The sequence below is a fragment of the Malania oleifera genome, chromosome 1, assembly GCF_029873635.1.
Source record: "Malania oleifera isolate guangnan ecotype guangnan chromosome 1, ASM2987363v1, whole genome shotgun sequence".
Lineage (NCBI taxonomy): Eukaryota > Viridiplantae > Streptophyta > Magnoliopsida > Santalales > Ximeniaceae > Malania > Malania oleifera.
Window position 1 is genome coordinate 25,589,863 of NC_080417.1, and position 25,994 is coordinate 25,615,856.

A 25,994-nucleotide genomic window follows, 5' to 3' on the forward strand; every position below is an offset into this window, starting at 1 on the left:
AAAATACAGCAAATAAAAAAATATTTTAATTTACACATCAACATTTAATTTTTTAAAAATTTCTCATCATATTATAATTGCTTTTCATTCTTAACGGTACTTTATATAGCAAAAAATAAAAAATAAATTTCCTTCTTATTTTCCTACACAAAATACTTATCCAAACGGATTTTAAGATTTCAATTTCAACTACCTTAAATATAAAACTTTAAATTATCACAATTTAAACAAAAGCAAACTACAATTCAGTGGAACTTCCAGAACTTATTTTGTCATTTACTTTATCTAATTTTTATTCCATTCTCACCCTATAGCATGAGGCGAACTAAAATGAATCCAAACTTTGGTTTTTCAAGGAATTACCATTGGAACTACCTAAAGGCTTCATTTGGCACAAAACCATCTACAATTTGTGCTCCATCGAATTAAAAAAATAAAACTTAATTGACCAAAAAAAAAAAAAAATAATCCTTCCCCCTCCCCCTCCCCCCCCCCCCCCCCCCCCCCCCTCCCCCATCCTTTTTTTTGGTTGAAAAATGAAGGTACAAGGTACAGGCAAATGACAGAACGTGGAGTTTCAGAGCCCCCTGCTATTGCTGGGCACGGGACTGGTATTTTGCTAGCCTCGTGCAAGGAGCTACTGGCTGACTGAACTGCGTGTATAAAACCACTGAAGGCTCTCCCCTCCGACTAGTTCTCCGGTGCTCTATAACTACAATTTAGCATGCCACCTGCATGCCAGAAAGATATCAGGAGCATAGTGTTCACAGATAACTTATTCAAGGCGGCCTCGACAGTTTGATGCTCCACAATGGCATTGGCATCCTTGCCCAGGCAATAGCTTGAATCGATAACCATATGTCAGTTCTTCGCCCACAGCTATCTGTTCACAAAAACAATTAACAGATTAATTAATTAAGATGAGTAAAGGCATATTTAAGCGCAATAGCAGTGGAAGAGTACACAATTTTTGCATTCACTAGCACGGTTTCAGAAATCAAGAGCAAGAAACCAAATTTGTGCATGCACCTCTTACATCTAAAACCATCATGCAACACATTCATGCAAACTTCCATTATCCAAGGGGTCAAACATTGTGAGAAATTTCATTAACAGGGAATAGAGAGAAATTTCTTACATCTCGACTTGCATAGAGGCCAACATGTGCAAGCTGATATTCCATGCTTTCCACAAGAACTTGATGATTCACAAGGTTCGGGGAACAACTACGAAAACAAATGTTAAAGAGAGTAAATCAACAGGCATTCATTGTTTCTCAAGCATTGGGAAAGGCATATTAAAGACAATTCCAGTCATTAAGTTGAGCAATCTTTGTTCTCACTGTCAAGTTGGCCAAACAAATCCTTCAACATACTGTCATCTCATCCACTAAATCACAGGGCATCATTCTTTTTTTCGGCTGCCTGAAGGCAATCTGATGAATTATTGAACACCGAAGTTAAGATGAAACACGAGGTCCATGCATGCATATGTAGCTGAAAACAACATGAGGTCCACCATTGCTCCCAACACTTCGCCAATGTGATTTTCAAAGAAGGTTTTGATGCTTACATGTTTTTATTTTGATTTTTTATACTTTACCGACAAGCAAGGCTTACATGTTTTTATTTTGATTTTTTATACTTTACCGACAAGCAAGGACATATCTTCTTTTCAATAAAAATTATTATGGTGCAAACTGAAATGCTAACGAATTTAAAAGCACTGTAGTACCTACTTTTTGTGAGAAAGATTGGTGGAGTAATATCCATGCAAATTGCAAGGGGGCATCATTTCATGATTTCAGGCAAATTGCATGCTGAGGTCTAGTGACTAAGCCACTCTTCCATAATTCTACCTCCTAACAAGGCCTAAATGCATATATCACAAAGAATGATTGAAGACATTTGCAATATTGTTTACATACACATGGGTGTAGATACACAAGCAGAAGCACCAAGATAAGCAACATTAACTAGACACACCCATGTTCCAACAGTGAATCCATGTGGGAACAAAATGTTTGTTACAAGACACAGCTTCCCAATAACTCTAATCATAAAACAAGGTATTATTTTGACAAACCAGATAGTTTTGGGAAACAGATAACAACCACCACACTAATCAAGAAGCTTAACTGCACCATTTCATTAATGTTCAATTGATTTTACAAACAGATGCTGCTTTGTTAACATAACAACAGAGACAGCAGATGAGGTGACGCAATGTAAAGGCGTGAGATATGGTGGCAGGCCACTCATGGAACCATCAGATGGTGGTTGAGCACACATGCACACCCCTCCTTTACTCCTGTTCATAAATTTTTGTTATCAGTGAATGGTTAAATATACTTTCCCTTTTCCTATCATACTTGACTGGCACCCACTCTGTCCCTACCCCAATGGCCCCTGGGTCCCCACTCTATCCTACATTAATTTCCCTAAAGAAGCCTTCCTTCTCTTTTGGTATTTAGCCAAATCGTATCATATCGGTATGGTCCTACACAAGCCATGGACATATGCTATGAAGGACATCTTTGCCTCATTAATGAACAGCTGAGAATATATTTTTAATTCTCTCAATAAAAGAAAATATGTGATGTAGATATACACATTCATTATAATGTAGTAAAGAAACTTTGAAAATATACAAATATACAAAGGACATTGTTAGCAATATTGTGCTATATATGTGTTACATCATGTACTACATATAGTATGATACTATGATTGCATAATGCGTGTGAAGCATTATACTTGCCTAAACTATCCTTGCTTTTTAAAGTTCATTCGCATACAAATACCTTTATACAGGCCAATATTACGGACAACATAAAATTCAACAAAGACATCCTTACTTTTAAAACTTGTTTAAACAATGAGAGATCTATACAGCCTTATCCTAGGCTTGATGCCATTATCATTATATTATGATATCTCATAATAAGCAAAATTATTAGTAGAATATGTTTTGTTTTTTGCCAATCAAAAGAAAACAAATGATACAAATAATTAGCTCATTATGAGACATCATAATAATGACAAAGGGGCTCGAAATGCTATTAGCATTATATTTTATGCTGCCTCGTAATAAATTAAATTTACATCATCTTCTTTTCCCTCTCTGATAAGCAAAAGGAAAACAAACATTAAGGACACTAAGAAGGTGCTACGTCATTGTAAAATCATGATTTACAAAGAAATAGCATCAACAAGATCAATGGGTTCCGGGGCATGATAAAGTGCTGCAACGGAGCCCAAGAAAACAAACAAACAAAAAAACAAATGCAAAAAAAAAAAAAAAAACAAACAAAAAATGAAAAACAAGGTGCTATCCATTTAACCAGGGAAAAAAAACAAGGTTTTTAAGTCATTTGTCCTTCACAATGATATGAGAGGTTTCTATCCCTTTAAAAGCTCTACAATTCCTCTACTTCCAAACAATCCAAAAGAAAAAAGAGGGACAAATTCTAATCAACTCTAAAATTCCTCTCCCAAACCAAAACCTGTTGTCGCCCAATAAGCACCCATAGTTGACAAGGCCATTTCCTAAAATTTCTAGATCAATTCCATCTGACAAGCAAAATGATTTGGTGCAATGAAGTATATGTTCGTTTAAAATTACACAAAAAAGAAAATCATATATTTTGTGAAAGGATATTATTCTAAAGCTACAGAACTGTTAATAAAAAATGTACCAATTTCACCTGTGAAATTTTGATCAGATGATGCGAGAGCAGAATACTCTAAAGGTGCCATTTCATCCACATCCACCAAATAAAATAATAATAATTTAATTCTTAAAAAAATTATTATCTTGTAGCAAATCTTTTTTAATTTTTTTTCAATTTTGGTTTTTCTTGCACAAGACCTTTGCTTTACATGATATCAATATTGTTATGTGTCTACCAAAAACTTTTTAAAATATGAAATAATAGAATAACTAGTTCCATTAATGATTTTTAATCTAGCAAGAAGAAGAGCTCACACATACTATCTGTATAATAAGCTGAATCTAATTAAAATGCTATTAATTTGTTTCAAAAATATTGAGTAACTAGACAGTTATATTACCAATTAAACTAAAATGTAATGAAATTTAAAAGTTCTCTTCTATAATAAAGTGGACATATTGGAACTCATCCTAATTTTAAGCATTAAGAAAAATAAAACCAATTAGAATAATATTAAGATTAGATTAAATTCCTGGAGTGGAATAGGACAGGAATGGAATGCCTATTGTATAGGAATAGAACTATTACAAAGGAAAAGGGGTTGTTATCATGCATAAGTAGTTTATATCCAACTAATATTGAATTACATCTGAATATACATTTCCATGTGAAATTTGAGAAAGGTTATTCCTCATCTATTCCGTATTTGTTGGAAATATTTTTCTCTGGAATGGCACCCCCTCCCCATACAAGTACTATTCTACCTCCTTAATTCATTCCATGAACAATATGCAGCTACCATAAACAAAAAATAATAATATGTTATCAATTCCTATATTAAACAAGCAAGAATTAATAAATAATACAATAATCAACCCTATTCAAAATTTTCAAGGTAAATAATGCATCAAGGGTGCCTGTCCAGTATGTTCTCTATAAAATTAAGAATTAAGTTTTTAAATAAACAAAAAATTTATTTTAATGTGAACTGAATTTATTTTAAGAAGTATTATTCAGGTTACAAGACAATTACTTATCATTTTTTTCAATTACTTTTTGTATTTTATTAAATATGACCTTTAGTCCTACTTTTTAATAAGTATATCTGAAATAAATAAATAATATAGCAACATCCAATTAATTTTAGTCACTTACAAAATCTCACATGCAAAGCACATGATGCGTCATGGATACATTTTTTAATTTCCTAAGAAACCATCTTGCTTTTTCATGATTCTTGTAAAATTATTAATAACACATTGGATAGATAATACTTCTTAATATATTCCCCAAATGGTCTTATATAAAGGCACGAACGCCTATGTGTGCACGCGTGTGTGTAAACAAAGAAATTTCGCTAAGAGAAAAAATGTACAAAGTAGAGGATAAGAAATCCACCAAAAAAACAAAAAATTGTAAATAGAAAGAGAAAATATAATCAGATCAATTTATACTGCCAGTCATGTGGGAAGTTAGAAAACCAAATCCCCTTAAAGCAACTAGCACAAAAAGCTTAAAGAGTTCCCAAAAACTGGGATCTATCCCACAACAAAGATAAGGACAAACCCATTCCATAAAAAATCTGCACCTTCTTTTCCAACAAAATTCCCCACAAAACACCAAAGACCACACATCTCAACTAGCATCATGACTCCTTCCAAATACCCTGAAATAAGGAGAAAACCTTTTAGCTATTCTAGAAAAATCCTACTCTCTCCAAACAAACCGACATCCAGAACAATGCAAATGTTCTCGCAACAAAGAGCACGCATGTAGAGTTAAAACCTTGCAGGGTCTCCCACTCAGCTGTAGATTGTTGGTGCTAACTCCACTAAGAACTACCAAGTAAAATAAATGCCTTTAGTTTCGAGGAAACTTTTGCATTCCAAATACAACAATGAAAGGAAAAGGACTGAGAAGAGCAAATCAAATATATCAAAAATAGATTTGCAATGATAACTTCCTGATAGCATCCAAAATCCACACCATAACATCCCTCCCTTCAGAAGGGCAAGAAGCATCAAAGATTGCAAAGAAAATTCCTTGGCATCCCAATCATTTAGATTCTACAAAAATGGAGATTCCAAGAAACAAAATCACGAACAACTAACATAGAAGGAGAAACATCAGTGCTGTAAACCATCAGAAGATGAATAGACGATGAAACAAATAGGAAAAAGAAACTTCCCCTGCACAAACATCGTCCCAAAAGCAAATATGGTTATATGAGGACCATACACACGATGACAGGAAAGACAAGGAATAAATCTGTGAAGTAAACCTCCAAAGGCTCACACCAGTACATCTGGTCCTCATATTAGAACCCTACCCTCTAAATTTACTCTTAATCGCTTTTTGTCAAAATGAGTTCACCTCCAAGGGAGATGATCGTAACCATTTACCATCAAATTAGAGCACTCGTAGAACACCAACTTATGCCCAACCCAGAGTCATCCTTTGATCAACAAACAACCTCCCTACATGGTCTTCAATTTCCACGAAATAGTCGAAATTTTCGTCAAAATTTCCACTTTCCATCATCGTCAAAATTGAAATGGCAATTGATTGAAATCTTACAAAAATTCTGAAGAAATTTCAACAAATCAACTGAAATTCATTGAGATCTCAAAATTTAGGCGAACAAAATTTTAACTATAGAATGAAATTTCTTCGAATTCAAATGTGAAATTTAAAAGCAAAGTGAGATTGCCTTCTTAATTTATCATAATTTTTAATTGAAACAAAAGATTATTACAAAGGATTTTGAAATTATATGAAAAATTAAACTTACATATTAGCAGCAGCAATTTATTTAATCATCTATGTTTAAATTATTTTTATTAGTATAATATATAATATTTAAGTTATTTATGAATTCCATTTATGTTAACTGAATATACTTAATAAGAACATTATATTAAAACATTGGCACCTCATACACAACATACCTATCATTTATGAATTTAATTTATAGTATATTAGTCCTAAAAGTTTCATTGTTATGTTCGCTAACCATTTCTAAAGTTCATAAAAGACTTCCATGCTTTACTACAAATCTCCATCATTTCATAAGACCAAAATTGAAATTGACACTGAAATCGTTTTAAAATTTTCAAACTTCAAAATTTTACTCGACATTGAAATTTAAGACCGTTAACCAATTGATCGCTGTTCTCACATACATTATACAAAAGGAAATCCTGCATATGTTGGTGATCTACGCTACATAGATGTGGCTTACAAGGCTAGGGGTCATAAACCGTTTCTTTACTCAGGTCAATGGCATTTTGGTAATCTTATTGAAATTTCAGGCAAGATGCCGCCCATGTTGAACTGAAAACAAACATTGATATCATATGCGCATCCCCAGGAATCCTATATGATGAACCAAGCAAAAATATTCCCATGAGATAGAGATCCCATTTCCTGGAATAGGATTCCCAAGAATGTCATTCCACACGACATTTTAAATCTAATTGAAATTTCAAACAAGATGCTGGCCACGTTGAACCAAAAACAGACATTGCTATCTTATGACATCCCCAGGAATCCTATAAAACGAACCAAACAAAATTATTCCCATGAGATGGGCATTCCATTTCTAGGAATAGGATTCCCAAGTATGTCATTTCCAAGGTGACATTTAAATCCAGAGAACCAAATAGCACCTTACCCATGTTAACTACTAATGATGCTAAAGACCTACTTTTACCATAGGGACACCTAAATAACTCAAAGCCAATCTAAAATGGCACAACCCACTAACAAGGAAAGCTTAAAAGAACTTTCTAAACTCAAATCAATTGAAAAAAAAAAAAAATCATATTTTCCCATATTTTTTTCAAATCAGATACCCTTCAAGAAAACTGAAAAATAGTACAGACATTCAAAAATGATTCAATATGGTTGCACAAGAAAAAAGATAGTATCATTTGTCATGTATCATTTGTAAATGAGACACCCTCTTACTCCCCATGACAATCTCCTCCATTAGATCTCTATCCACGGACCTATCAATCAAACTACTCAAAACATCCACTACAAGCACATACAGAATAATGGCAAGAATACCCTACCTAATTCCCCTCCAAGCCCTTAACAAAAGTTAAGTCCCCCGTTAATAACGACATAAATAATCCCTCATCCAAGGTCTCGATTTATCCTAAAAAACCTTCTTAACTAAAACCATATATGAAAAACTCTAGCTAGCCCAGTCATAGACTTTCTCAAAATCCAACTTGAAAACAACACCCTTATTCTTCCTCCTTCAAACATCTTCTGCCATTAGCTATCAAGATAACATCCCAAATTTGCATATACACACAAAAGCACTTTGAGCATGAGAAATGGCTTCACTTAAACTACATGCAACCTATTAGCAAGAACCTTTGCTATAATCCTATAAATATTAGTGATTGAAGTTGAGCTTCAAGGACACAAATTCACCATGGGATTTTAAAGATTTTTGGCCATCTTGCAATTTACTATTTTCTAGAGATTTTTTTCCTAGTTCCATGATATTTGTTGTAGTACATTGCCAGAATTTATTATTAGGAAAGAGATACTCTAGTACTATTTAGGTTTTCTAATCCCTAGCATATTATGCCTATAATTATATGATCATAAGAGATTTCACCTAGAGTTGAATATTATGAATTGACATTAGGGTTTATTCCTCACATTGAGGACATACATAAACTAGCCACTAGACGGATCTAAAATCTAAAATTTAAGAAAAAGAGATCACTTGAAACTACCTATGAAGAAGTTTTTTTCAGGATAAGTGCTGAATTTAACAAGTTGAAAAAGTGCTGAAAGTTATAACTTATAAATGGTGTTTGGTTGTGTTAAAAATAAGTGGTATTTTGATTCTTACAATTATTATAGGGCTATATCATTATTTTTAAATATATTTTAGATTAAAAATATTAATATTTTCAATTAAAATTTTAATTAATTTTTATTAAAATTTAAATATTTTTTATTAAATAAAGTAATATAAGTTATTTTTTTAATTAATAATAATATTGTTACTAATGTATATTGCTATCATATTAATTTATGATAAAAACAACATCATTAATTAAATTAAAATTTTTAAAATAATTTAATACTAATTTATATTAATAAATAGTTCTTGTTCAATCTAAAATTGAATTATAATATCTAATTTGTCACAATACAAAGTAAAATAACATATAATTATTTTTAAATATATTTCAACAAAATAATAACATTTTATAATTAAAAATTTAAATGATAATTATATTAATTTTCTAATTAAAATTTAGGTTCAAGAGTTTTTGAAATCAACTCATATTATGACATTCCTTTTATATAAACATATATAAACATGTAGTTAAAATTTTCTAACCAATTCTAACATGAGAAACACACCCAAAATGCATAAGCCTCAAGTAAAAAGGCGCAAAAGGTGTGCCTTTCGTAAAAATGCATAAGTCTCAACAAGTAATGCATTAGCCTTTTTGGAATTTGGTATTTTAGATTGAGCCTCAAGGCGTTTAGGCATGCCTTGCCTTGTGAGGCTTGCCTCGATTGAGCCTTTTCAAACATTGGTTGTGACACACCACTCCTATATATAGAGCTACAGACCCAACATGCATATATAATAAATAACCACCCAATAAATAATCATGCTACAATATCTATATTATTGTCCCGATTCCAAGATATGACTTTAAAAATACACTCTTGAACACTTGGGTAGAGTAGCCATGCATATTATCCTATAAGGAGCCTTCAATGAAAAAAAAAAACCACCATGCTACAAAGAGTTAATCATGCATGCTTGAAAACACAAGGCCCCTGCTAATGCAAAACAAACCCAAGACAACTTGGTTCGTCTTGAAAACAACCACAGCATAGGAAAATGTGCCCACGCCTACCAAAAGTCTTTATGCATCCTTCATGCAACATTCAACTTCCATGTAACAAACTCCCTTTACCTATTTTATATATATATGTATGTATGTATGTACGTATATATATATATCATGGCATTGCTATAGCTACTTGAATATAAAAAATATATATATAAAAAAGCTCTAACCAAAATGAATTATGATAATATGATGTGACATTATGGCTTAAATTTTATTTCACTGCATCATCATTCAAATGAAGATGAATGGCCATGATATTCCAAATTTTCCATAGCAGATTATTAGCTTACCTAACGGCCTTATGGTGCCAATAGAACAGCTATTATAATTTACAGAGAACTATTTTCATTTTATAGTGAAAATATGGTTTTATAAAAATTACAATAGGACAGTTAAGTAAAATCAAATAGTTCATTACCCCGATAATCATTCTCCAATTTTCTAGTTAAACACAGGATAAGAAGTTCAACCACATGCTCTAGAGGTGCTTAAACATTGATTATCACTATCACCTTTCAAACAATAATCAAAACTTATAGGGAATGAAAGAGCTTAGGCAGCCAACTTATAAAGAATTTGTTAGCCCTAGTGGCTATGGTTCTTCATTCCAGCTTTTTTTTATGATAACAACCCATTAGTGGTTCTTAGGTTAGCTAATATTTTTCCTCAAGTTCAGTTCAGATAAACAGGACAATATCAAAGCAAGCATAAGGGTCAGACATATATCAAAGAAGCAATGAGCAAAGGGTCATAACCAAAGCACATACATGGAACACCCAAAGCACAACCAACCAGAGCATATATGAAAGCTTGTATTCTTACATGTTTGTTAGGTTGTGTGTGAGGTAGGAATTATGCTGCAACTCTTGTGCGTATGATGTGCATGAGAATATCTTGCAAGAGCCGAGCAATTGCATTGCATATGCATTTAGTTCATACTAGGCTAAAACATTAAAACCGAGTTTACACATGCATACCAAGTCACCTAATTGCATAAGATGTCAAAACAAGTTTTCAAACAAGACATCTTATACTTGGTCAAAATTACTTTTGGACAAGGTTGGATTTTTATTAGAACAATCACACTTTATTTGAACATGTCCAAGTACATTTAGAGACCTCTTTGAGAAGTAAAACAAAGTGACTCGTCAACGAAAACAGGGGACTCATGAACTAGTATATGCAGGGGACTCGTCGAGTAGTGCAAGGCACTCATTGACTAGGAAATCCCGAGACCACCTGAGATTGCAGAGGTGACTCGTCAACGAGAACAGGGTACTCGTTGACTAGTGTATAAAGGTGACTTGTCGACTAGAATAGGGGACTCGTCGACGAAGAGATACCAAGGCCTGTCTAAGACCTGCAGAGAAGACTCGTCGACGATAGCAGGGCACTCGTCTACTAGTGCATGTGTGTGACTCGTTGACTAGTCCATGGACTCATTGACGAGTGGCCTCAAGCAAACTATAATAAATGCGCGATAACAGCTAGTTTTTGCCTTGTCTCTTCTCCATTAATGCCCAACGGCTAGCCAGCGACATGCTCGACTTCTTGGCAATAAATATACCTCATTAGCATTCATTTTTGATTGATTAAGCATTGGTGGTTGACCATATTCATTGTGCATTTATTCTAGGTCTCATATTTGCTCTCAAGCTCTCTTGCTCCATATTCTTGTTTACACATCATTTGCAACAAAGAGTAGAGTGAGGTTTGTACTTGTAATATCAGCTCAAGAAGGAGCATTTTGTATTGTACCTACTTGCTATTGATTCATTGAACTTGAAGGTTCTTTGAGAGCCACTGTGAAGGAGGTTCTTGGGGAACTCCTTGTTGTAGCTCTTGGTGAGCAGCTGGGATAGGGTCCTGTCTTGTAAAGGCCTCTCCAGCTTGAAAGGAGATTGTTTAGTGATTTGGGAACCCTTGGCTTGGAGCTAAGGCGTGGACGTAGGCTTGGAGCCGAACCACGTTAAATCATTGTGTTGAGCTTCACTCTCTCTCTCTCATCTATTTTTTTGTTTGTCTCTTTGCTTTGAAATAATTGTGATATATTTCACTTGCTTCTTGCCTAGTCATTTTATTTTGTAGAAAAATTTATATATCCACAAAAGACGTCTATTCACCCCCCCTCTAGACGCACACTCGGGCCGACGGAATTAAATAGCTACATGTACAGTTTACAAGTTGGCATCAACCAAACAACAATAAATGCTTTCTTTTTGGGATAGAAAAAGAAATTCATTAAGAAGAAAGTACAAAGAAGATGAGAAAGCCTTAGAAAACAATGAAGAAACAAACAAGAAGCTAAATAATAGAAAGTACAGTATCTCATACTTTTTGCTCACCTGTGATTGATGAACCGTGAAACATTCCCGTATCTAGTTGCATCAATTACATATGGAACCTGCCCTTCAATAAAGCTGCTCATATCACTGATATGGGCATCAATGTCATAGAAATAGCTGCAACTTGCCTTGTCATACCTGAGAATGTGGAGGGAAAAAAAAGAAAGAAAAAAACTCACATATTTAGCATAGAAAATAATGTAAGTGAAAAGAAACCTCTCTTTGAAAGAAGGCAAAACCTATTGTGCCTCTCATTCGCTTCATGTTCACTTAAAACCTCCCCAATGTATTCGCAGACAAATGTGCCACGAAGAATTGCTTCACCTGCCCTTAAAGCCCAGCCCTGTGAATCAATGTACATAAAAGTTATTCTAACACTCTTTTATGACCATGGAAATTTAAAAGGTATTACCTTTTTTCCTGTTTTGAAGACTTCTAATTTTACTCGTACACCATTCTGCAAAACCCTATTCTGGCAGGTTCTACTGCAGCTGCACATGTGACTGCACTCGTAGACAAGATAACCCTCCTGCATAGGTTAGTAGGAGAAATGTTAGAGGCAACTAGAACAAACAGGCCTAGCTGCTTCTGAAATAGTGTGCATGCTTACGAAAAGTGCATTCAGTGCAAAATTTTGATGTACATAGTCCAATAATCTTCTGGCCAATGATTTTCTTAGGTAGTAATATCATTCTGTCAAAATAGTTTGGACACTATAGCAACATAGAAAGAATCCAGACTATCCAGACTATGTAATTATGCCCATTGAAATGGGGCAAAAGAAATGGCTTGAAAATCAAGAAATAAAAACAATGGACAAGTGGATCAACTGTAAAAACTTAGCCGCAACAAATTACCCAACTTAATATGACCTTAAGAGTAGGCAAAAATGCATTACCTCCAAGATAAGCCGACCATTCTCATCATATGGGAATCTGCCATGCATGGGTTTCCCATATATATCTCTTGCATCTTCATAGTCATTATCAAAAAGATAAACATGGTCACATGTTTCAGGATAGCACGCTGAATGCCCACAAGCACACCCCAACTGCAAACTCTGCATGGGGAAAAAATGAAAAAATGAAAAGAAAAGACCCTACATTCATGCTCGCGCGAGGTGGAATGATAAAAGATAATTTTAGATGTTTATGAATCATCCTAATAATAACAGAAATGATACCAACCCATGCATGTGCCAACAAGCACACAAGCACATATAAGCAGAGAGAGGGAGAGAGAGACAGAGAGAAACTTGGCTGCCAGCGATAGAAAAAGAGATTTTTGGCGGAATAAAGGCAGGGAGAGGGGGGGGGGGGAAGAAGAAGAAAAAGGAGGATAAGAAGGGAATGCAGGAGGCTTAGTGCTCAATGCCGTGAACAAGGGTACAAACGCACAAAGAAATGCTGTGAAAATGGTTTTAAAAAGAGTCAAATGGTCCCTGGGTTGGGAATTGCAAGTGCATAGGTCCAAACAAATCTTGTACACCCATAAAGGACCCAACCAGCTGACTGACCAAGTTGTTTTAACATAGATGTCAAAGGTCGATGCGCAGAACAATACATTCAGATTCTCAAACTAAGTTTACAGTGGTCAGGGATCACTCGTGGTTGGCACCAAATCACATTAGTATCCTGATGAAACCAGCATGAGCCATGTGCACTACAGATGGAGTTGCATATTTTATGCAATAACAACAAAAGTGCATGCAATCCAAATTTGACAACTCTTCATATTTTTTGTAACAAGAACCAAATTATTCACACATAGAGATTTGGTGGACTTCATAGCATTTTTTTATGAGTTATTATTATTATTATTATTATTACAGGATATATGTTTAGCACTTTGTATTGGTGATGTTATATGAAAACTTATTGGACTTGTTTTTGGTTTGACATATAATTGGTTTAATGATGAGAGAGAGAGAGAGAGAGAGAGAGAGAGAGAAACAGATATTCAAGGGAGAGAAAAGTAAATAAAAGAGGAGATAAACATGAAAGTGGAAATAAAGGAAATTTTTTCCACTTAAAAAAGTGTAAAACACTCATAATTATCCATATTTCCATATGTAGTATAGATAAACAGCAGAAAAGTTACCTCTGCATCAAGATCAAGGGATTGATCAAGCAAAGGCTTCATAATATATGTGAAACTCTCCCAGGGCATGGAGGATTTGGTAATCTGGCCATCAGTACCATCTAAAAGGATGCCAAGGGAATCCAGAAAATCCTTATCCACTACACATGCAATTGGAACTGATTCCTTTCCAAAGCTTATATCACCACACAAGATGACAGTTTTTTGCCCACAGTTCTGCGCAAAATGACGTGAATCAATAACATAGTGGCACTCATCCATTTCCCAATCCTCGTTCATATAATATGTTGGACTTGTTGATCTGGGCTGCAAAAGTTCATGCGAGGGAGGTGCCAAGGTAGACCGTAAATGTGAATTTGTAACTGGTTTACATCCTCTGGGACAAATAAACCCCTCTTGGTGCCAGTTAACATGAATATTATGTTCACTGCAGAGTTTGGCAGCCTTCAAATACAGGCGTTCTGGCAGGACTCCATATTTCCCCTCCAGTGAAGCTTGAAGGTTTACTCTGCAACAAGCTGAGCGTGCAATAGATAAAATCTCAAGGTTATTAGGCCGGGCTTTTGTTTTCTGAATCTCAGAAAAAAGTATCTTTGCAACGGATGAGCATTGGGATTCTGATAGCCTTCCAAGACCAACTGCCTCAGTTACATTAGACTGTACTCTCATTACTTCAGTACCAGCTGAATGTGATGCCTGGATGCGCTTCTTCAAAGTTGCATTGCTCCTGTTCCTGATTCTATATGATGCTGCTCCTAGACCTTTTTTAAATCTAGGCCGGGTAAGTCTTCCCGATTTTAATCTATGGGCATAAAAATGAATCCCCTTCTTTGGAGGACGAGAGCCAACTAGCTGTGGCCCCATATGCGCAGCTTGATGGTGGCGCCCAAGATCAGGTAGAAGATCAAACTTTAACCCACAGAACCTGCAAACGAACTTTCGGAAATTACCTTGAGATTGTGTGTTGTTTTCCACGGATGCTGAGTTATCCAGCTCAAGTTTCTGTGGGGAATCTTCATCTACAGATAGTGTCTGGTGCTCAGCAATTTTTGATGGCCTGAAATTGGCAGGATGAGCTGATAACACATGCAACCATAACTGATCCGTGTTCCCAAAATGGCTGCCACAAGGAATACACAGGACAAGCATGCAATTTTCAACAAATTGAACATGGTGTCTCTCCTGCACATGTGTTTCCAGGACCTTTTTGTTTGTAAAAGAATCCAGGCAGATGGCACAAGCATAACCTCTAAAAAACCATTGTGCTTCCTTTTTATGATTGTCCATCCAGTGGGTGCCAAGTGCTTGATCATCAATAAATTCCTCAGAGCAAATTTTGCATCTAATTGTGTCATCAATGTCATGGCCACTCTCAATGGCTAATGGCATTGGAACAGGATCTTCTGCAACAGAGGAGGAGATTTGTGTATCCTGGGTAGCATTGAAGCCCCAAAGCCTCACAAGTCTCTCTTTTTCACTGCAAACCAACTTCATTAAAAATTCCCCGACACTAGGATATTTAGAAGCTTCTGATACAGCCCATTGAAGCTGAATTTCCTTGGGGACTGGGTTTCTCAATGATAGGATACTTTTAAAGAGCCTGTAAAACAGCTCACATGCTCGATGTAATTGCATCTTTTGTTCCTGTGAGCAGCAATCCTTCAAAAGATCTATAAACACCTCTTTTGAAATTATCCTGCTCTTACCATTCCTTGCACGTTTAAGCCAGCTTGGAAGGTGTTTCTCACAGTATAATGAATGCCTTTTTGGACTTTCCCAGCAAGGATCAGTGCCATCATTGGGACACGAACCTATGCAGCATGGCATCTCTGAGTTGTTATACTCTTTACTGGAATATTCATGATTCTCAGTTAAGCAGCTTCTTCCATTGAAAGCATCTCCCTCCATAACTGAGACAGGATCCACCCGTATTGGAGGATCAAGCTGTCCCAACAATACTATATCCTTGCAGGATGAGGATTTAGACCTAGAAATAATCTCCTCGTGCTTTCTCTTTAGTTTATTCTCAGGTGGAGGCAAGGTCTTTTTCATATCATCATGGGGCCTGTGTTTCTTACAAAACAAAGAGCCACATAAAGAACGATGTTTACATCGAGTACCAAGAGTGGTGGTACCTTCACATAATGGTGAATCAACAGGCAGATTCCCTTCGGCTTTTGCATGGTTTCCCGCAAAACGAGAGGCCAGATGCACACAACAATAAACATCACCTTCATTTGCCCACCTCACACACTGCCTTCCCTTAGCTTCAATAAAAGCAATGCACTGGCGATTCTTACTCCCAAGATTTAAGTGTTTTCTAGCAACTAATCCATTTGTAGGTGTTGATTCCACATCTTTGCTCTGCATGAACTCAGGATTTCCAGCTTCAACTACAATGTTATCCCATCTATTAGATGCACTACCAGGGTTTTCAGTTGGTGCAACTCCCTCTCCAAGAATTTCCCCTTTACAATGATCAGACGCTAATGTAGCATGATTTACAGTGTCATGGCCATCAAATATTCCAGAGTCAATGCCAACAGTTATAGCTGGATGTGAACCCTTTTCCATGTTTGTAGCATGTGCTTCTGCACGACGAACTTCAAGCTTGGGCCTCTTCCTGCTAATTTGAAGAGCTGCAGTCACTGGACTATCCCTGCTTTGCTGCCTGGTGTCTCCACCACTGGAAAGGGGATTAGACATTGAAAACCACTTCATGACTTCATTTTTCCATGTCTTCCACTCGGAGCTCAATTCCAGTTGCACTGGTGCATCTGGGAGTGAATGAACTTCATTCCATAGAATAGAATCATTCAATTCCTGAATTAGAAGGGGGAAAAACATCAGCAAAAGGTGGTAGGAAAGAATTCAATTATAACTTATATGATATCTTACAAGAAGTATGACGAATTTGTTGGCAGTAATAAATTCATTCCATCTCTTGGCTGGGAAAGATAACAAGGCTTCCCCCAATGTTCAAAGCATTATGGGCCAAACTTCCATTAGCTAGTTACAGTATTCACCACCAGCCTTCTACAACAGGTTACATTATAGTAACATATGAAGATAACCAAAGGACAGTATCTTCTGATTCCAAATTCTTTTAAAAATAAAATAAAATAAAATAAAATGCTTCAAAATGTTACAAGAATCTACCTATTATATTCCCTGATGAGTTACTCATCAAATGATTAGTCCTAAAGGGTATCATTTGATTCATCTCCTAAAGGCTATCATTTGATTCATCTCCTGGTCTAGTGTCATTCATTGCTTAACCAGAATGATCGGTCCAAATTACACGACATAGATAACATCAAAGAGATAAGAGCCAGTGATATCAACCATGCTTCCAACGCACCTTGGCAATCGCCAATATCATGACATTTATTCTGTGTTTGTGCGTGCTTGTGTTTTTTTCAGAGATTAGGTTATGTATATATATATTTAGTGACATATATTTCAAAGGTCCTTCAAGGAGAAGTTTGTCTAGGAAAGAGTGGAATTATATATATATATATATAGCATAGTTTCTGCACAGAAGAGGAAAGAAAATGGAAAAGAAATGTTCAAGAAACTAGAGGGCAATATGATATTCTACAAAGGAAATAAAAGCATGTTTCCATGTCAGCAGTAGTTGAGCCTTTGGATGCCATGCCAGAGTAGTGGTTAGGGCTGTGAGTTAAGCAGGTTAGGTTGGGCCAAAGACAGATAATTTCAAGCCAATAGGCTAAGCTATGGGTTGACCAAGCTGCACATAATCCAAACTCACTCTTGGGCTTGAGATGCAACAGCTCATGTTGGGTCAAAGTGAAGTTAGCAAGCAGCACACCAAATTCACTTTTGCCTGCTTTAGTCTCCTAATCAGAATATCCACTGATGAACATGCATTTTATAATGTTCTGCAGCAATGAAAGGAGACTCAAAACTAAATTAATAACCACAATGACACAGATTGAGAAACATTTGAAATCAATAAAAATATAAGCATATTATCTTTTTTTTTATCACATACAATCATCTTATCATGTTAAAAACTAGTTTAGCTAACTGATTGGGAGTCAAAATCACTCAGCATAACATACAACCATCTTATCATGTTAAAAACTAGTTTAGCTAAATGATCGGGAGCCAAAATAAATCAGCATAACATCTTAAATGCATCATTAAGGTGAATCCTGAAAATGGAAAATTAATTTAAAATGTGCATGTGACTGACTAAACTGTCACATGCAAAAACTATGTCATATATAATAAATAAAAGAGACTAGTGATACAGGGGCAGCATGAAGGATCTGCATCCATGAGAGAATGCAGGAGAGAAAAAAGGGAGAAGAAGGAGAAGGAAGAGAGAAGATAGGAGGGAGGAGCTAGGAGAGGGGATCTCACGTCTACATTAATTCAAATTCATCTACTACTACCTACATCATGGCTTTCACACACTATTTGTAAGAAAGCCTCTGACACATGAAATCACAAATTTACACATAAACACCTAAAACTACATTAAAATACAAACATACCCCTAAAATACACAAATATTACAAACATGCTCCCAAATACACATAATCATAACACAATTAACTACTAACAAAACTCAACAATCCCTTGACCCAATTCTTCTCAATTATTCTCCAACAAAGATCTTGCCGACGTCTTGCTTCTTGTCCTACATCAAGCAGATGTATGCTCTAAACATTGGCACAGGCCAGAGGTGGATCCAGGGAGCCAGGTTGTAGCAACACACATAAAGAAAACACATAAACAAAAAGCTCTTGAATGTCAAATTATTGCTCCACCTCTCTTTTTCTTCTGGATCAATTCGCAGGCTTTCTGGATATGGCCACATAACCAGAGTAGTCCATCCTCTCCTCTTAACCCCTCTCTACCCCATCCCAAGTTTTGAAGCTCAGAGCTAACCATGATCAACCTGTTGGAGTGTCCCCTAATCATAGGGTAAGAATTTTTTTGATAAATAAAATTTCAAACAGAAAATTTTAAATAAACAAACTTTTATCCTCAACTCCAAATAACAATTTAATTAACTCACAAGATCACAGAAAGTGGGAACAATGTCTCCAACTGTGGAAGTAAAACTACGTATATCATGCCCTCCCCAACCCCCAATGGCATGGGAGCTTTTCGCACTGGTGTTATTATTTATTATTTATTTATCAAACTGTAATAAGAATGCAAGGAATGAAAGAATGGATCTTATGATTTTCTTTTATTGAATTTGGTCCTCCACCCTCCACCTCCAACAAATCCCGGCTTCACCACTAGTCCTAGCTGATGATGATTTGACCAAAGTCCTACCTAAACATAAATCAGGTCAACAGTTTTTATGAAGACCCAAACCGTAGTCTGAAAATTTGAAACCTTAAGCATATGTTAGCCCTGTGCAGTTGCAGTTAAACATGGTGGCACATGGTACAAGTAAAAAGTGGAGGTGCTTGTGGTGCACAATTAAAAACATATGTTGTGGTATTTAATTTAGTATATACTAAATTAATAGTGGTTGTGGCAGTGCTGGACAGAGAATAAATGGTAAACATGACATATATGGCCGTGGAATAGTGTCTGGTGAGAACAGTGACTACAGTAGAGGAGCAAGAAATTGTTCTTATTTAAGAAATAATTTCCTTCTCCAACTAAAACTTGTTGGCATACTTCTGTTTTTGGGGTGAAAAAGTATTTTGAAGGTGTAATACTAGGCACAAAGATTTCCAAAAGCAAGAAATATACTTTTGTGAACAATCGTGAAGGTTAATTGCTGAGTATTAAATGATTTTCAAAAGCAAGAAATATACTTTTGAAATGCATTCCAAAGTGTCCTTCCCCAACATATTTAATCATTTATTTACATTAAAATGTTGTTGATCAATCCTCATCTGTCTCTATCTTGGCTTTATTCAGACTGTAGCAAATCTTTGTGATTATAAAAACGGTGACTAGAAATTTTAAAATTTTATATTTTACAAAAAATTTACACACTAGAAACAGCATTGTGCAAAATAATGTTGAAGCACAACTATATGTCTTTCTATCAATCTATCCCTTTAAAAATTTACAGCTACTGGATTAATGACAACATAAAGTATCATAGCACAACCAATAATTGCAAAGCATGAAGGAAGTACATACCTCCTTCAACATTTCAACAGACTCTGCACGATGTGCATTCTGACAATGGTGAGCCCAAGAGTGAAGCGAATGTTCAAGCCACTCAGAATTTAAGTAGCGCTGCAATATCATCTGTGAGGAGACAAAACAGTGTTACTTCAATGCTAATCCAAAAAGGAGAGGGAATTGAAAAATTAAAATTAATTGTGAAAGTCTCAAACAAAGTCTTGGAATCGCACAGCCCCCAGAAATAATATAGTTTTTTCAGGTATACATGCAAAACATGACACAACATTTAATGGCAATTGGATAAAATAATGCCAGCAACAAACCAAATTGGATCATGACAAACATCATCAATATAACCTTTCCATGTTTGGGCTTTGGGCTTATTTTGGCTACTGTTCGTAGTTGAAGTTCAAATGATGGACCATAATCACACAAAGCAAGACCAACAAGGTGTAAAAGAGTCGCAGGTTATCTGGTAACCATCTATATAACTTACATGTACACAACAACAAGCATACTCACACATATGCAACACCAAGCAGAGAAGGCTCCTGCATATATTGTGGGTCTGGAGAGGCAAGATGCACGCTGCCTTACCCCCACATTCGACTGGCTGTTTTCATGAATTGAACTTAAGACTTTCTAGCTTGCATGTAACACCTTTACCATAAGTTCAAGGATCACCCCCATGCATACATATACATATACATGTATAAAATTTATACAAGTACATAAAGATAGTGTTTTCACATCACAATAGATAAGTAACAAAATTATATTGTCATTCCATCTCTAGTTAACCCAAAATAGGAAACTTGTAGATCTGTCAGAAGTATTTTTTGGCTTATATGATGGAAGCAACATTCTAATGTGACAATAGTGAGATTTTGATATGATTGGAAGCAAGGTTATTTTTCAAGGTTCTATACTGGAAGAACTAAATCAAGGTCACATAGGAGTTTCACCTGGTATCGGGGGTGGGGGTTGGGTTCCTAAGTGATGAACCTTCCATAGACTGAACCATAAGGACCACAACTATGCTTCAATTGTCATAAAATTGTTGTAGAACATCTGGGTGGAAGGAAAATATACCCAACCATCTTCTTAAAGGATGTATCAACTACTAACAAATTAATATAAAAACAGCCAAACTATACCTTACTGCATGGGGGGGGGGGGGAGACGTTAAAGGATCTTCATATAGGTCTTCAATAAGTATTATTTTAATCTCATACAAATTACAATATATGGTCAATATTAAATCTTAAACTATAAACTTACATCCTTCAGCAATAACAACATACCAAACAAAAATAATGGCGCCACCAAAATAGCCTATCAAGGACACATAAAATTTAGTATTCTACTTCAACCAAAAAATTGCAGGAGTTTACATTCTGAAGCTTCAGAAGCATCCTTCCAAGGTCAAAATATGTTTTACAGCGAGAAGCCTCCACAGCGAATTCCTTCCAGACTGTCACACTGCGAGCAGTCTCTAACAGAGCCTATACAAGTTTGAACAGATCTAAATTAAAAACAAACATACCAGAAAGATTAACAATCAAGACTATAATAGAAACAGAGAGCCTCAATCATGTACCTCAGTGTGTAATTGGTCAATGATATTCAGCATGCTGATACCCAGCTTTTGCATAATGAATCGGCGTGCAATAGTCAGATCCTTAACCATTTTTAATCCAACATTATGTGATCTATATGCAATAGGCTGTGGGAACTCACTAATGGGGCGTACAAGCAGCACATCTGCCCAAGAATAATTCCTTGTTCTCGGAAAAAATATAACAAAATATTTCTTCCTGTCATGAGTTGGCTTCGCTTTCACAGTCGATAAGGGCCAATCAGCCCTCGCACATCTGATACCTGCCTGCCACTTCCCTCTCCACTATACTTGGAAGAATAGAATAGTGAACAATGTAAATAAAACCAGAACATGTTTCTTCATTTTTTATAGCATATACAGGCACTAGAAATGTCAATTATTGATCATTACCAGAAAACTAGATGTAAAGCTCCAAGCAACGACATTTCCACGTCGTCCCAGGAAACATGCATGTGCAATCACATGAATGAATAAACATATAATCAGGATTGTGATTCAAGATCACATTTAGGGAAAGAATTGATCTAATTAAACAGTTTTCTAGTGATGAGGCTCACTTTTTAGGTTGTCTTAAAATAAAACTGTGTCAAACTATCATTAAATCAGCATGACAGTAGCTATGGAACCAAACTAGTTGAGGTGGTTTTGTATTTTCTTTTTAAAACCTTTCTCAGACATTTCCCTTTATTTATTTATTTATTTATTTTTATTATTATTATTATTTGGTGTGTGTGTGTGGGGGGGGGGGGGAGGAGGGGCACTCTGTGTTAGCAGTGCATATTATATCTTTGTATAGATATTAATAAATAATAACCACAACTCACACCATGCAAGACAAGCATACCCAGTCCGCACCCTTACGGCATGCAGTATAGACTAGATGTGCTGGCCATATTTGTATCAAATAACTTACAACATTAAATTCGGGAATGACTCATAAAAACATTTAACATAGATACCTTGACCCATACAGCAACAGATTCATCTTCTTCTGGCCACCTGGTTTCCGAAAGAAATGACTCCCCATCCCCATTGTTGCTTGGCAGCTCACCTTCAATAGTTTCCAAAATTAGATGAGAGTTCTCAGAAGCTACACAAGCTCCCATACAGTGATTCTGGACATCTAAGTTCTCATCTTCAAAGTCATGGGAATCACAAGACAAATTTTGGCCCTCAACCTCACATTCAAAGTAAGAAGCTCCACTACAGTGGCCTTCTGAAGTAGGCACTTCATTAAACATTGCTTGGTCTTCACCTATCATTTCTTCTACAGGTCTTTCTGCATTTAGTAATATGCCATCAAATTCACCATCTGCCACTAGAGCTGGTTTCTGAGGTTCAAGGCAATTAGGCTCTCCATCATATATAAAAGCAGCTGCTGGACCCTGTTGAGGGCAATCAGAATCTCCAACATACTTAATGCCAGAACAAGGAAGTACTTCCATTATTCCAACCAAAAATATGTAATGCCATATAGTGTCTTTGTTTCCACTAATTAAACCAACTCACTTCTCCTGTTCAAACAAGCACAAACCAATGGAAGTCAGATGAATGTGAATGCAGAATGCTAATAATAGTTAAGTGATGGATGATATAATCACATATAATTAGACATCAGAGAAATATAAGTTTTATACTGATTCACTGATGAAATGTATGCATGTGCATTAAAGTACACCTATATACCGATGTCTACACTATATAGTACCCTACAAGTACCAGCCAAGCCGAAGAGAAAAGTTCTTAAATTACCTATATAGGATAACCATGCATAGAAATAGTATGTGCGCTCCTAGAGGATAGGTTTTATAAAAATACAAAGTTCAAATTATCTGATAAAAATGGCCAGAGACAAGATGCAGTTATCCTCACCAAATAAGACCAGTTATGGCAGATGAAGTACTCCCAGAAAGAACAATCTTATGGCAGTATCAACTAGATTTATGCACAGTTCCAGACCTTCGGGGCATGGCCAATTACAGAAGAGAAAATCCTCCTTTGCAGTCTCAAGCATTTAAGCATGCTTCAGTATAGTTTTGGAAGACTGATCTAAATCACATAATTGTTTGACTTTGCACAACAAGTTCTAACAGTAAATGTTATATGTGAACCAAAGAGCACATAAAGAAGTAAACAATAATCCCATTCTGTTTCCACTTTGAAACCTCAACCATCATAAGTTACCCAGAGAACAATGCCCCTCAGACTCCCACCTAAAAATTTGAAAGAGCGCAATAGTTTTCTCCAAAATGCAAGTGCTCTATGCCGAATAATATCACCTTTGAACACGAATAATAAAACAGTTGACACAAAGCAACCCAATAATTTAATAGCAGAAAAGAATTTAAAAAAAACACCGATGTCACCAAAAATACCAAGCGCTCCCCCCCTTTGTCTCAACTTCTCCTTTTCAAAAGTAAAAGTTGGATAGCATGTGTATGGTAAATAGCTTTTCCAGGATTTAAAAGCCAACTTTTAGCCTTTTTGGCGAGTTTTAGAAGTTACAAATTTGAAATTTTTAAAACTTAAAACTAGTTTTTTTTCCAACAAATTATTCAATTTCACTGCTGTCCTTAATTTTTTCAAATATTACAAAACTATTAATGCAATAATTATATTTCCTAAAATACATATCTATTTTAGTCATTTTAAATATTTTTAGGCACCTTACAACTATTTTACCAAACATTCAAAGCCAACTTTTCTTTCTAACAAGTCCTTTTTTCACAGGAGGGTCAAACATGCATTCAGTATGCAAGTTCACAGAATTCTCCACAACACGCACACAGAGCTTATTCAATATGCAATCATATTTTCCTAAATAGAATGAAATTACAGCCACAAATTAATCACAGAAATTTTCAAGTTATCACTGAAACCCCCAAATTATTCTGAACAACTCCTCTCACCAATTTAGTTTCTTTTGCCCAATACGCAGAGCTTTGTCCCACTAATTTTTCTTTTTTACTCTCTCTCCAAAATTCTTGCCAAAATTCATAATGGAGCTGCTCTTTTCTGAAACCTTTATTTAATAATGTGATTCGTAATTATTCATGGCACCGAATAATTCTTACTGTCATTTATTTCAATGAGAGTGCATCAGCAGTCAAAATTGTCTGGTTTGACAAAAAATCAAGATTAATGTGGAATAGTGGCATAGTGGAATTACATCTCCATCTGATTGGGGAGATCATGGGTTCAACACTGGTTAATGTTGGAGGCTGACCTTTGGGGTGAATTCAAGGCAGATGCCAATTCAAGAAACAAGTCCTGAAGCAACCTGACCCCAGACAAAGAGTACATACAGATTATAATCCAAAATTTTCCTAAAGACCTCGTACCACATGCAAAACTGACCAGTAGCTCTTACTCTCGTTCCCAAACCCTTAACCACACTACCAAATAGCAGAATGAAGAAAGTGAAAATTGTCATAAACCCTAACATTACTCTCGTTTACAAGGAAAACCCTGCAAGGATCGGCAATATCAAAAACGCGCGCAAGGCACGGATCAAACCACATATCCAAAGGAAGAAGAAAGAAAAAGGTGGGTCAAAACCCAACAACTAAAATAAAAATAAAAATTCCCATAATCGCAGAACCCATGTACCATAAAAGCAATCTGCAATCAGAATTGCCCAAATTAGGCTCTAATTAAAGGTAAATGATAATTCCCATAATCACAGACCCCATGTACCAAAAACGCAATCACCAACCAGAAATACCCAAATTAGACCCTAATTAAAGGTAAAGGATTGAATCAGGGTTTCCCCTGAATATTTCCGTTTGTCCATTTATGCGTATAGAAATAATTTCAATAACAGGGGCAGAGGGTCAGAAGAGTTGAGCTAGGTCACGACTGGAAAATGTTACATTGCATATGCCACCATCACCACCATGCCCTAAACAAAGAACCAAAACGCAAGAGGAAACCAAAGTAGACGGAAATTAAAACAAATGGAGTTGCAACGTAATGTACCTTTGGAGATCACCTTTTTCCAGAGGCTGGGGTGAATTTGTGGGTTTTAATTTTAAGACTATCTTTCTCGCACCAAATATATGCATATACATTCATATACAGCTAGTGAAAACAGAGAAGACCAGTTTTTTTCCCCCTTCCATTGGTTCCAGGGAAGCCCCTGTGGTCAAGGGTAGGTTCATCTCGTGCCCAAAAATTAAAACCCTAAAATATTTTTTTTTTAAATAAAATAATAAAAAAGG

At 35.7% G+C, this 25,994-nt stretch overlaps 1 protein-coding gene across 4 annotated transcripts; it reads right to left on the reverse strand.

Moving 5' to 3' along the window:
• Window positions 1-517: 517 nt before the first annotated feature.
• Window positions 518-25,994, reverse strand: LOC131166281 (histone-lysine N-methyltransferase SUVR5). Of its 4 annotated transcripts, none has more exons than XM_058124688.1 (12): window positions 25,753-25,994; window positions 22,734-23,288; window positions 21,754-22,056; window positions 21,548-21,658; window positions 20,166-20,276; window positions 14,022-16,844; window positions 12,820-12,981; window positions 12,334-12,450; window positions 12,161-12,264; window positions 11,922-12,059; window positions 1,139-1,226; window positions 518-883 (listed from the first exon to the last, which is right to left on the reverse strand). In XM_058124688.1, exons 2-12 carry the CDS (start codon window positions 23,217-23,219, stop codon window positions 776-778), a joined length of 4,551 nt encoding a protein of 1,516 aa, XP_057980671.1. In that variant the 5' UTR covers window positions 23,220-23,288; window positions 25,753-25,994; the 3' UTR covers window positions 518-775. The 4 variants fall into 4 exon arrangements, with proteins under 4 accessions (XP_057980671.1, XP_057980696.1, XP_057980680.1 ...); XM_058124713.1 differs by having other exon boundaries at window positions 25,766-25,945; XM_058124697.1 differs by having other exon boundaries at window positions 24,684-25,945.